At 49.6% G+C, this 12,312-nt stretch overlaps 3 protein-coding genes across 4 annotated transcripts; all 3 read right to left on the bottom strand.

The window, feature by feature from the left end:
* Positions 1 to 110: 110 nt before the first annotated feature.
* On the bottom strand, positions 111 to 800 carry ACRALDRAFT_1067522 (uncharacterized protein; the record flags this gene model as incomplete). Its single annotated transcript, XM_071017456.1, has 2 exons — positions 111 to 272; positions 363 to 800. 2 exons carry the CDS (start codon positions 798 to 800, stop codon positions 111 to 113), a joined length of 600 nt encoding a protein of 199 aa, XP_070878764.1.
* Positions 801 to 1,003: 203 nt separating this feature from the next.
* ACRALDRAFT_1079261 (uncharacterized protein) lies at positions 1,004 to 6,794 on the bottom strand (the record flags this gene model as incomplete). 2 transcript variants are annotated; one of them, XM_071018883.1, is made up of 4 exons in its annotated part: positions 1,004 to 1,612; positions 1,689 to 2,231; positions 3,208 to 4,124; positions 4,204 to 6,794. In XM_071018883.1, the coding sequence occupies 4 exons, from the start codon at positions 6,267 to 6,269 to the stop codon at positions 1,242 to 1,244; spliced, it is 3,897 nt and encodes a 1,298-aa protein (XP_070878762.1). The 2 variants fall into 2 exon arrangements, with proteins under 2 accessions (XP_070878762.1, XP_070878763.1); XM_071018884.1 differs by lacking the exons at positions 3,208 to 4,124; positions 4,204 to 6,794 and adding exons at positions 2,306 to 2,342; positions 2,706 to 2,708 and having other exon boundaries at positions 1,242 to 1,612.
* A 245-nt stretch (positions 6,795 to 7,039) lies between these two features.
* Positions 7,040 to 7,924, bottom strand: ACRALDRAFT_2056060 (uncharacterized protein). Its single transcript, XM_071021758.1, has one exon. The coding sequence runs from the start codon at positions 7,692 to 7,694 to the stop codon at positions 7,488 to 7,490; it is 207 nt and encodes a 68-aa protein (XP_070878761.1). The 5' UTR covers positions 7,695 to 7,924; the 3' UTR covers positions 7,040 to 7,487.
* Positions 7,925 to 12,312: the final 4,388 nt, after the last annotated feature.

The following is a 12,312-nucleotide window of genomic DNA, read 5'->3' as shown; positions in this document are numbered from 1 at the left end:
AAGCTAAAAAGACAAGTGGTATCGCACAGCCAAGCCCCAAAAGAAGGAAAAGAGACTAAGGAAAAGGACATGAGAATCGGCCGGAAGTCCATTCAGACGGATCATGTCGTCTATGCGCCCACGGCCGTGGAATTGAGGAGTTCATCCATATGCGCCTGCTGGTTCCCCCGGTTCTCCTGTTCAAGAAGAACGGCAAGGACTTCAATGGGCGGCTTGAGGCCCAGTCTTTCCGCCCGTTCCCATCGTTTCTGCCGCTGGATACCGACACAAGGCTGATGGAGGAGCAAAGTTAGCATATGAATTCAATGGCACCATGGTATCAAAAAGGCAAGACGAAATTGGGTAGAAGGACAAAAACTCACCCCGTAATGCAAGCTCACGTCAAAGTGACGCAGAATCCTTTCCTCAAAACTGACGTCCTCAACATGAACCTGTGGCGCAATGTTCCGCGCCTGAACGTCCTTCCAGTACTTGGCAATTTGCGCATCCGAAATCTTCTCTGCCCGGAGCTCAGCCTCCGACTTGATAGGCGCTTGCACTTCCTCCTCCGCCGTCTCCTCAGCCTCTCCCTCCGTCTCCTTCTCAACTTCCACGGTCTCTTCCGGCTCGACGTCGACCTTGGTCACTTCCTGGATGTCCTCGTCGCTGCCTTTGTGGATGGCCGGAGAAACGATTGATTTCTTGGCATCGTGCCGCGAAACGGACTTGGACACTCTATTGGAGAAGCTGAGAGTGGATTGACCCTTTGCTGGGCCATGGCGGGCCCGCGCGCCGCCTGTCGCTCTGCGTGTGGGGGGCATTTTGGCCGTCGTGCCGGACGTACTAAGAAAGCCGCAACGGTGTAAAGCAAGCTGACAATTGAGAAAACAATATGACGAAGATAAATTGGTGGAAAAGGCGATAGAGATGATACCTAATGTAGCTTTGCGTCCCTAGTGCTCGATGAATGGGTAGATGGGTCTGCACGGATTGACGTACGATGACGATGTAATTCTGGAACGTCGGCCAACTGCGGGGGATACGATAAGGCGATTGGCGAGGCAACGCGAGATGGAAGCGTCATCACGTGACTGTATTATCATTATGTCAGCGTGCTTTGTCCAGGCCACTTCGTAATGTCGCAACAGACTCCTAACCAGACCCTTCTCGTAAGACGAAACTAAATCGCTCCGTTTTATGCACCAAACCCCCGTTCATACATGCGTTCATCAGGTTCTATTCATACTTTTGCGTACCTAACTTCAAACCCCCGTAGCCTCCCTGTAAAACGTAAGACTCCGGTTCGCACCCGCCGTGCAGAACATCTCGCTCCGATTCGTTTTGGGCAGCCACTTGACCGACCAGAGAGCCTTATCCGTCTCGCTGTGCGTCGCGACGCAGGCGCCCCGGTCGATCGACCACACCTTGACCTTCCCGTCCATGGCACCGCTCAGCAGGTACTCGCCCGTGTCGTTCCAATCGAGGGAGGTGATCCACGACGCGTGGCCCGTCAGGTTGCCGACGTGCTCGCCGTGTTTCATGTCGTAGAGGGCAATGACGGAAGCGTCCCCCGCCGCCGCCAGCCGTGTGCTCCCGGGAGAGAAGGCGACGGCACGAACCGGCTTGGCGAGACCTGTAGTCGTTTTTAGCAGGGGAGACAAGGGGAGAGCAAAACCAGACCAAAGAGAAGAAGGCCCTGCAAAGCGTACCAGATAGAGAGTAGAGCATCCGCCCCGTGTCGTTATTGAAGACATACACCGCACCGTTCTGGTGCCCGCTGGCCGTCAATTTTCCGTCGGCACTCAGATCGACGCACATGCCGAAGCTGCTAGCCCCTGCGCTGCCCGTCTCATACTCCTGTATCTTGGGGGTGCTGGGATCACCGACGTCCCAGACGTTGATGCGACCGTCGTACGTAGTCCCCGCCAGGTACCGGCCGTTGTCGCTCAACGCGACGGCCCAGATCTCGCCCGCCTTGCCCGGCAGCCTGATCTCCGCATGTTGGTTCCACTCCCCCGTCTCTTTCGTGACGGCCCAGACCTTGACCACGCCGTCGAACCCCGCGCTCGCGGCGAATAGTCCGTCGCCCGATGTGCAAATGTGATGGCAGCCGAGCTTGTGGGCCGCGGTGATGGACTGTGTCAGGGGGAAGGTCGAATCGTTCGTGTCGTGGACGTGGAGCGCCGAGGAACCGCCGGCGGAAAGGATGGCTCGCGGAGTCGCTGCGATGGAGAAGATGTCGGTGACGTGCGCTATGGACCGGTCAGTAACGAGTGACGACAGCACTCCGACTCGGAATGACGGAGCAGGACGTGTGGGCTCTGACCGTTGTCCACGGTGTGCGTGGTGAGGTATTGCTTTGACTGTCGAGGCCGAGGATCAGTACTGGTGTTCGAGCGCTTTGAGGAAGTCAATTTGACATGCCATTATTACTGGCCCATCGAGGTATCTATCTGTCTTGCTTCTAGAAAGGGGTTCTGCACCAGGAAACAGGGAGATCGGACTGGAGGTAATAGCCAGGCGTTGGTATTCCACGAGGGTGGGCGATGGTGAGAGCTCTCAGCTTTGGTGGGGGTGGGGAAGTACGAAGTACCGCCAGGGTCGTGGGTGCTAAGCTAAGCAAATGTACCGAGTACTTAGTGTACACACAGAAATAGGCACAGTAGGTACCTACCTACGTCAGACGATGTCTTATGGGTCGTTCAGAGACTCGAACAACCAACTGCCATCGTCGTCACCGTCAAAGGTTACGACAATCCAGGCGAGACAGCAAAGGACCGAATGCCAAGTATAAACATTCGGCGCCGGATTTGCCCTGGAAAGGGACGTTGCCAACAGAATAAACCTGGCGACTGGCATAAGAAACAAGCTGTGACAACGCCGACGGCTACGAAAAAGGAAACCAGTAATAACTATTCATTACTGCGTCCTATTTCATCATTGACCTCTAGTTGAAATGCTTTCTATTACTAAAGATGATCCAAGTCTTATGCCGCTCGTGGTATATGTAACATGTAACAATCCAGCTCGCTCGGAGCGAACGAAAGAAACGCCACGGGATCTATCAGACGCTATGCGCAAGGACAGTGTGGTCAAAGACAATCCTCTTCTAAACGGTGAACTGACGCTATATCCAAGACAAAGAACAATCATGAGAAGTAGGGAAAAAACAAGGGGAAAGTAAAAGGCACGGGAGATTCAGACGTATGCTCTAAGATCAGGCGAGACCGAGGAACTTGAGAGCCTTGCGGGTATTTCCCTTCGGCATTGGGGGCTTTCCTGGGTAGATGGGCATGAGGCGCCTCTCCTCCATGTCGCAGTCGCTGTCGTCCTCGAGATCGATCGTGTCAATGGAATTCCTGTCTTCGGGTGTATTCGAGAATCGATACGTCCTCCCGTGCGGGGTGCGGCCCGACCTGGCGGTTCGAATGGTCTCGGAAATAGAGGGAGCCTTATACGAGAGTGCGGGAGAGGGTGGGCGGAAAGGGAGGGTTCGGCCAACAGGTGGCGGTGGAGAGACTGGCGGAGGAGACAAAGGAGGGCTATTGAGCCCTAAACTGGGAAAAGGCGAGAATGCCGGGGAGAGCGGCGCAGGTATCCGTTTGGTAGCCCTGGACTTGCTCCTCTCCTCAAGCGGTGCATAGAACCGAGAGACCTCGACGAGGAGGTTCCGAATGGTGGAGACGAAGCTCGCGATTTCTGCGTCGGTCGCTGTCGCCGTGAGGAGGAAATTGGCCTTGGATATCGACACGTTCTCTGGTGCCGCAGATGGCGGCGGCGAGGGAGTCGGGCACTGCGGGTGGGAAGCTGCGGATCCTGGGCGGCTAGAGTCGTTTGACACACGGCCAAGGGAACCGCCTCGGATATGGGTGAAGGGCAACGGTTCGTTGGCGTTCGAGTCGACCACCTGGGCGACCTTCATAAGGTCCACACCGATGAGGTTCTGCAGTGCCAGGACGGTGGACAAGTGGTCGGGCGGATATTCCAACAAAAGAAACCGGACTTCGGAATGTATGACAAAGTACGTCTCCAGGTGAGGGATAATGAGCGTGGCGAGAAGGTAAGAATTGGTAAAAGGGTTGTCGTGGGTTTGGTGCGCGAGGGGCTGCGCTGTGAAAGCCTGCATCGCGTTGGCTACCAGATACCTTGGGACATGTCAGTCAGTATGAACAAACTTCCGGTTCGCGGCGGCAACGAAGGAACTAGGGGTCTTTCATCTCTTACCGAAAATCGAGCCTCCCGCTGCGGCTCACCTCGCCCGACTTCTTCCCCAGCTTCTCGAGCTGACTGCTAATCCCGGACAAGTAGTTCTTCTTGATGCCCCGCTGGGACCCAATGGCAAGAACCTGGTCTATTCGACGATTGTCGGTCCGGGGACTCCCTGGATCGGCGTCACGGAACACAGGTTTCCAGAGCCCGCCGCCCATTTCAGGGAGGAGAGAAAAGTGGAAGTGGTGATACCCTTGGTCGCCAGGGGGGAAGTAGATATTGAGGATAGATCGCAGAGAGTTCTGAATCGCCACGGCCGTTTTGCACCGCCTGATATCACAGTCACGAAATTTACCAATCTGCTCATGGGAGGGGGCAGGAGACGACGGTGCCTGGCCATGAGTCGGCCGCGCGGGGGCTTTCGGCGGGTGGTCAAACTGGAAAAGCTTTGCTGACTGGGGTGACGGCGCCTGGTACGTAAAGGGGTCATACTCGTCGGCTTCAGCGGAATTCCATGGTGTGAGCTGCGGATCGATTCCCGTTCCGTTATTCGCGACATCTGCCAAGCCAGTCATGGAAGAAACCGGGGTATCGGGACCCGAGAAGTCGTCCTCATCCTCATAGCGGCTTGTAGAGCCCGACTTTTCTAGGGGCATCAGGGGATATGTCCCCGACTTGAACGCCCGCATGACGGCGTCCAAGGCGTGTTCTAGCTTGCCATCCTTGAGGTGAATGACCAGATCTTCTGTAAAAGGCAAGACCGATTGAAAGGGAGGCTCGGATTGTGAAATGCTCGCTGCGTCGGTGCCCCTGTCAACATAGGATGTCTTCTGCTTCTTCTTCGCCGACGGCACAAGTGATAGGCTAAATGGGGCGCAGTGGCTCTGAGACCAGAGAGACCTTGGCCTGTCATGGCGGGAAGGCACAAATGAGGCAGATCCTAAGGTGCGGGACACTTCCTCCACGCAGGAATATCGACGGGCATCATTTTGGAAGCTTTCCCACTGAGTGGTTGACGGATGGGATTGGAAGTGAGAAACGCCATCGCAAGATTGAACGCTGTCTCGATACAGCCGATCCAGAGACTTGGTTCTCGTCAAGGTGGGTTTGCGCGCGACAGACCTCATCTGAACAACAGAAGCTCGACCGAGAACCACAGGATCCGAGGATTGGATGCTGAACTCGGACCGAGGCGACAGCATTTCCATCGCAGGGTGGGCGGGTGGAGATGACGGAGACAGGGCGAGGACAGGGTCGTAGGCTTCCCCGGAACAGCTGGGCGACCCGGGAGGAAATCCGATGTATCTAGAGAGGAGGAAGCTTGATGGCGCATCGACAACTTCAGTGGACGGTTGATGGGTGCGATCCGGGGAGAGGAGTGACGGCGCCACGGCGCCAGGAGTCCCAATAGCCTCCCGGTCATCCGAGGTGCCGGGACAAGGTTTCAAGCCAAATACGTAAAAGGGGGCGGCATCGCCGAACCTATCATCATAGCTGCACATGGGTAAGCTCATGCTCCGCGACCGCGTGGTGATGGTGAGGTCGATATCGGTGCTGGGCTGGAGGTTCGCGGTGCGTCGATCAAGCGCGTCGGCTGCTCGCATAGCTTTGAGTGTCGGGTCAACGTCTGGCACTTCGGGATAGTCGTATGAAGATGGGCCACGGGGATGGACGAAACCATCTTCCAAACCGGCGAGACCGTGCTTGACAAGATTGTCGAAGAGGAGCTGGGCCTCGGAGATGTCTCCGTCCGTTTCATGCTCTGCGATGGCCCTGATACAGAGCGCATGGGCACTGGCGGTGCCGCCATTCATAAAGACAAGCCTCTTGTTAATTGGTGTCGAGTCCTTGAGAAAGGACAAGGCCGTCTCGTTCCTCGCAACGAGAGCGCGGTGAGCTCGTTTAATGAACTTCTTGGCATCGAAGAGCTCGTCAGCGCTCGCCTCGTCGAGATAGTTCTGGATGGGTGGCAGGATCGAGATCTGGGGCGAAGTAGGAAGCAGTCGCAGTTGTGTCGAGATGATGTCGGTAGCACCCTCAAAGGCCACCAAGCCGCCGTGGTAAGGGACTGGTTCGGGCATGGTGGGTGACGGGAAGCTACCCAGAGCTGTTGTGGTCGTAATGAGAGGCACGCAGTGGACGTTCCCTTAATATTCTCGTCGAGTTACTCCAAAGGGCTCGGGTACGGGGGGTTTAGAAACTGGAGAGCATAGTTGAAGGAGATGAAGAAGACTCGACAATGACCAAATGGCGGAGAGCGAGTTGAAAGCTGGGAGTGCAGGGATGAAAGAAGCCTTTGAAGAGGCAAAGAAGTCTGTTGAATTGGGCAGGTCCTCGAATCTGTTGCCGCAAGGGAGACAGTCCGACGTAAGACGAAGCGGATAAACCGAGTCTGTCTGTGTGCCTAGGTTCGATAATACGAGGGGACCTAAGAAAACACAACGATAAAGAGGGGTAAAGGACAGAGTTGGAGCGGTGAGGCTTAAGAGCCAAGGGAAGAAAGTAAAGAAAACGGCGATGGACTGTCGGCGACGCAGTAAGAGAAGCGTTGGATAAGGGCCATCAGATATACAGAGTGGTACCTGGTAGACGGGGAGGATGGCGTCTGGAGAGATTCGAGACTTTTGGCAGGTACCCGTGGTGGCGTTGGTTGAAGCCAGTAGGGGGTTGTTCCGTGGGGTCTAACGTGGTTGAGATGCAACAGCTGCCAGAAGCTGGGTGAGGGAGGGGCCGGCAAGTAAGACGGGTGTGCGTGGAAGGCCGAGCAGAGGGAGGATGGAAGAAAGAATCACGGTTGAGTTTGATGTTCGTGTAAGTAATCCGCAAGGGGTGTGCTATTCGAAGCATTTAACCGCCGTCGTCATCTTCTCCCATGCCTGTTGCCGACCGACCTCTCTCGGGCCCAGCTGTGGTTGATGGCCTCATGGGTGCGGTGCCCTACCACATCGGGTAGCTGCATGTCAGTGGGGTGAGGCCGTTGGAGCTTGACAAGGGATGGGATGGGGTGGTGTGCTGTACGGATACGTATCCCCCAGCTTGTCTCGGCCACGTTGGACGTTGGCGGATCCGTTACGTTAGATGGTAGATGTGTGAACGACTAGATCGGTGAGCGTGATTACAAGGGTATTCACACATGTTGATCCTTCTGCAAACGCTAGGTATTGTCTTTTGTTCCCCGCCCGGGACAGCTCATGGAGAGCAAGGACCGGGTTTCGAAGGGATAACGGGGGCAGAGCCCAGAAAGGTGATGAATACATCATCGTCTGCTCGATTCACTTTGTGGACGTTGCTTTTTTGTTTTACGTGGATTGAGTCGAGACTGGGAAAGCTCCGGTAGCGTAGTATAGCATATGGCGCATATTCGGACTGGGAACGACTCGCTCGATTGGAAACGGGCAGATGGCGAGTCGCATCTTCAGCGGTTCCCTTTCAGTTTGTGATGCCAGCTTCCGAGAACTCCCCCATCCTCTTCTAAGCGTTTGCGGATAGCGGAGCATAAGATTCATGCGTTAATAATTTATTAGTTGGTATAACCCATGACGGGAAGCACACCATCCTGCTCAGTCTCGTGTTCTATTGGTCAGGTCGAAGGGAGGGGAGGGACGGGACCGCGTTATCGGAGCTACGAGCGAATACAAAACTATTTCCGAAGATTTCGAACTCGTTTGTCGGTTGCCGAGTTGAGCAGCGACAGAATAGGTATACGATGAGACGAGCGAGCCCGTTTGTATCGCGACCAGATTGTTTGGTGGCCGTGGTGACTTTCTGGGTAGTAGTAGGAGCAGTCTGTTGGTGTTGACAAGAGCTATGAAAGGGGAGGCATGAGTTGGAAACGAAAAAATAAAAATAAAAATAAAATACAAAGGCTCGAGTCTGTGCGCAGCTTCGCCGTTCGAGTGGCATCAGTGACAGGGAGGAAACCCGTCTTGCTATAGGCCCGCTTATTTATGCGAGAGACTCGATAAGGAAAGTTGAGCTTTAGATCGACGCAGGCACCCCGGGTAATAACGTTCATAGGGATGTGCCTTCCTCCGATGCCATGCCATGCCTCATTGTGCCTCCACAGTGCAAGTGCAGCGTTGTCAACGTAACCGCCCAGGCGGGGTTGATCCCGTCGTTCTTTCCCCAATCACGCCTCCCCACATCACGTCTAACAGCTCGTGGTAGGTACAACGTACATACAGTGAGTAAGCAAAAGTGGCGATTAGGCGACCCACATCCAAATATCATCACGAGAACCTTATTTTAACCCTTCGAATATAAATATAAATAACTTTACGAATACTACTTCTAAAATTTCGGAAAAATTAGATTTATAGAGGGGAGTGACCGTATAAAAGGAATATCTAGTTATATCTTTTTAATACTTCGTGTACCACCCCCTAGCCGCGATATAAGCCTTAACCCTTCGCGGTATCGACTTAATTAGAGCCTATAGAAGCTCCTCTTTAAAATCGTTCTATACCTCCTCCGCGGCCCGGCAGAGTAATTCGTACGATATTATCGTAGAGCCTATCCGTGCTAGACTAGGATTCCGTAAATAGATCCTCTTTTTTAGTATTTTCTATAGGTTTTTAATAGGATTAAGATTAGGCGAATACGGCGGCTAATCTAGGATAGTAACCTTATTCTCTAGACCCCACGGCAGTAACTAATTTTAAACGAGGCGCGCCTTATATACGGCAGTGTTATCTTAAACGAATACGCTGCCCGGTTCGTATATCGTAGGAAGCGCTTCTTTAAGCGTGCGCTTAATAACGGCTACCGTAACGCCTCTACGCGGTGTAGAAGGGTCCCCGTAAAGGGCGATTAATTCGGTGCGTTTATTATACGAAAAGCCGGCCTAGAATATCTACGAATAGTGAAGAAAGGCGAAGCCGTTACTGTGCAGAACGGCTTAGGCAGTGTGATCTCGGATAAGTCTTCGATAACAGGAGTGCTTAAGACCACGAAGTGTATATAACTAAAATAACATATATAATAAGGAGACCTTTAAAAAAGGTTCCTAGAGGTGCGTGCTGCTCTGATTAGGGTAACATAGCTTAAACGAAGTGAATATAATAAACGTGGTAAAACTTAGGGTTAAAAGGATAATAATTATATAGGATAATAAGTATCCTCTATATCTGGGTGGCGTCGCCACGTATATATAATATATAAGATAAATAAAAAAGCGTGCGTCTTATAACGTTACGTGACGTCCTAACGATATAGCACTAGGTCTCCGATCCACCCCTTTATAATCGGCCCTAGTTATCTTACTCACGCCCTTATGGCTATAATAACTCTAAATATAATTAGGTTGCCCTAATTAAGCTAAGTATAATCTAGTAAAACTATCCTAAAACTTATTTACGCTTACGGAGAGTCCGTCCACCGATTATATAATCCTCTTTCTTGGTATATACTCGCTTTATAGTGGCCATAACTATATCCTTATCCCACTTAATCCTAGCGTTATGCCATAACTATCCTTCCTAGGGAATCGCGCGTAAAGGCGGTATATATAAAGAACTATTAACGGCGGTATCGTGAAGTGTCGCCCGGTAAACACTATTATATAAATAAACCTAATTATCTTAAGAGAATAAGCTGGGTCTAATCGGACTAACACAAGAGTCCGTAGGGCGAGGATTATATAGTCTATAGAATAGATAACTATAAGATATCTCGATGCCCTTATCCTACTCCTCTATATCCTTAACCTATTTACCTTAGATATTAATCTTCCTAGGCTACACTAAGACCTTCTTTAGCGATATCTGAATAATCTCGTAGCTATTTAGGTTAATACTAGTGAACTTAGAAGATTTAGAGGACTTAGGAGTCTTCTTAGGACTCTTCGTGACCTTAGCGGTCTTCTTAGGCGTGCTTAGTGCCGAGGGCTTCTTAAAGATAACCTTAGGTCTCTTAGGACGTACCAGGATACTAGTATTTTTCTTAGGCTCCTATAATTTAAGAGTACTTATAATTAGGGCCTAAGTCTTTTTCTTAGCCTAATTAGAGGAACTAGGGGTAGCGGGCTTAGACTTAATAATAGGTTTATTAATAGGAGTAAAACCTATACTCTTAGGAGGTGGTGGTAGAGGGGACTAAGGGACTACCGGGACCGCTAGTATCTTCTAATAACCGAAACCGAGAATTACTCTAATATAGGATAGCCACTCTTCCTTAATATAACAAGTATAAGCTACGCTATTACTTCCATAGTAACGTCCTTATACAAACCGGTGAATCTTAGAGCTTTAAGGGAATAAGTAGCCCTCTTAGATAATAGCTTATATCTACTCGATAACGAAGAGGCCGTATAAGTAATTATCTGTTTAGCGAGGACCGGGAATAATATAGAAACGGCGGGTAAGGCTAGAGACGGCCTTATTAGGTATATTAATGCTACGTAACTATCCTATAGCGTACTTAAATAACCGTAAAAGGCGGTCCTTAGTATTACTGGTATTCTAAATGCTATTATACCTATATATATACTATATCTCTTAATCTATAATTAGACTAACGAAGTGATTCTTAAAGTAATAAATAATAGGGATAAAGCGACTTCTCTTAATACGGTTAATTACCTTTAGCGGCTAAGATAAGTAGACCGCTATACGGCTATTTAACTCCTAGTAAGGCGTAACACTAATCTATACTATAGGACGGGTATCTCCTTATCTGCGCTTAAATATAGCGCGTATTATATCTTCTAGACTACCCCGCTCTAACTATCTTTTATTTATTAGGTTATAATATATCCTAAAAGACGACTAAACTGCCGGGTAAATATCCCGTGGCCTCTTAGCGAACATGCTTACTATAGGAATATAAGGCAGTATTATATTAACCGTAATAGTATTAAGCTTATTATCTATAGTATTCTTAAGGAGGCGTTAGACTACGTGTATATTATCTTCCGGCTATTAGGGAAAACCTATAAAGGGGGTAGCGTTATTAGGGACGTTAAATAAACGGTACGGTAGTCCTTATATAGGGAATACCTATTAGTTATTATTAGGGTTATTAATACGGCGGGGGCGTATAGTCTTATCGATAATAACACGGGTAGCGGGAATAATATTAGCGGTAAGGATAGGACCGGCGGGAGCCGGCTCCTAGTAGTTAAAGGTGGGGGATATAGATATTCTAAATATCTTTATTAGCCTAATCACGGTAACGTGTAGGTGGCGGATATAGGGAAAAATATATAAGGGCGGCGAGGTAGTAGATAGTAAAGAAATAGATAGCGGGGGTAAGTTAGAAAAATAAACTTAACGATATAGGAAAAGAGAGGAAGAGAGGGAAAACGGGTTAACTAGAGCTAGTAATAGGGGATATATATCCTTTATCGATATCTAATATTTCTAAGTAATGCCTCCCTTATAAGACTGGCTTTAACCGGAGTTCCTATTACGGCTATTAGTTAAATAGGGTCGTGATTATTAAAGAAAGGGTAATCCTAATACTATTTATGGTTTTCGGATAAAGGTAACTTAGTGAATTAGGCGCGGGATCTAAATACAGAAGTCGGCTTACCGTATAACCGATCTAATTAGACGAAAAGATTAGATAGCACCTTTTTTATTATACTTATAGTCGCGACTATATAATAAAGCGATATAAGGAAGGTAATTATAAATCACGCTTAAAGCCTAATCTTTTTAGTAACTTAAAATAGGCTATTTATTTAACTACGCCTCCTTAAGTTACTAAAACTATAAACCGCTAGGCTACGCCACCTATCGTCGAGGGATATAAGGCGGAGGGCTGCCGGCTAGAGGCGTATCTTTCGGGCTCTGCGTTTTTATATTATTATACGATTCGATATCGTGTTTCCTATAAGCTTCTCTTTAATAATAGTAATAAGATTATCGATATATCCGCTAAAGCTCTAATCACGGGGCTTAATAACCTTAGCTCTTATAAGCGTAAGAAAGCCGTGGCTTATTAAGAGTTAGTTTATCCTATGCCATGCTTCTAGTCTAAGACACGACTTATTATAGGTGCGGTTAATAAGTATAATGTTTTTATAACGGTCTAAGATATAGTAATAAGTTCTTTTTACGCTTCTTATTATGTTACCCTGATTAGGGTAAGCTAATATTATAGATTTAGGTAAACTTATATTTT

The sequence above is a fragment of the Sodiomyces alcalophilus genome (genome assembly GCF_042370955.1).
Source record: "Sodiomyces alcalophilus JCM 7366 unplaced genomic scaffold ACRALscaffold_1, whole genome shotgun sequence".
Lineage (NCBI taxonomy): Eukaryota > Fungi > Ascomycota > Sordariomycetes > Glomerellales > Plectosphaerellaceae > Sodiomyces > Sodiomyces alcalophilus.
The sequence above is the reverse complement of the archived record's forward strand: the minus strand, read 5'-3'. Positions and strand labels throughout refer to the sequence as shown.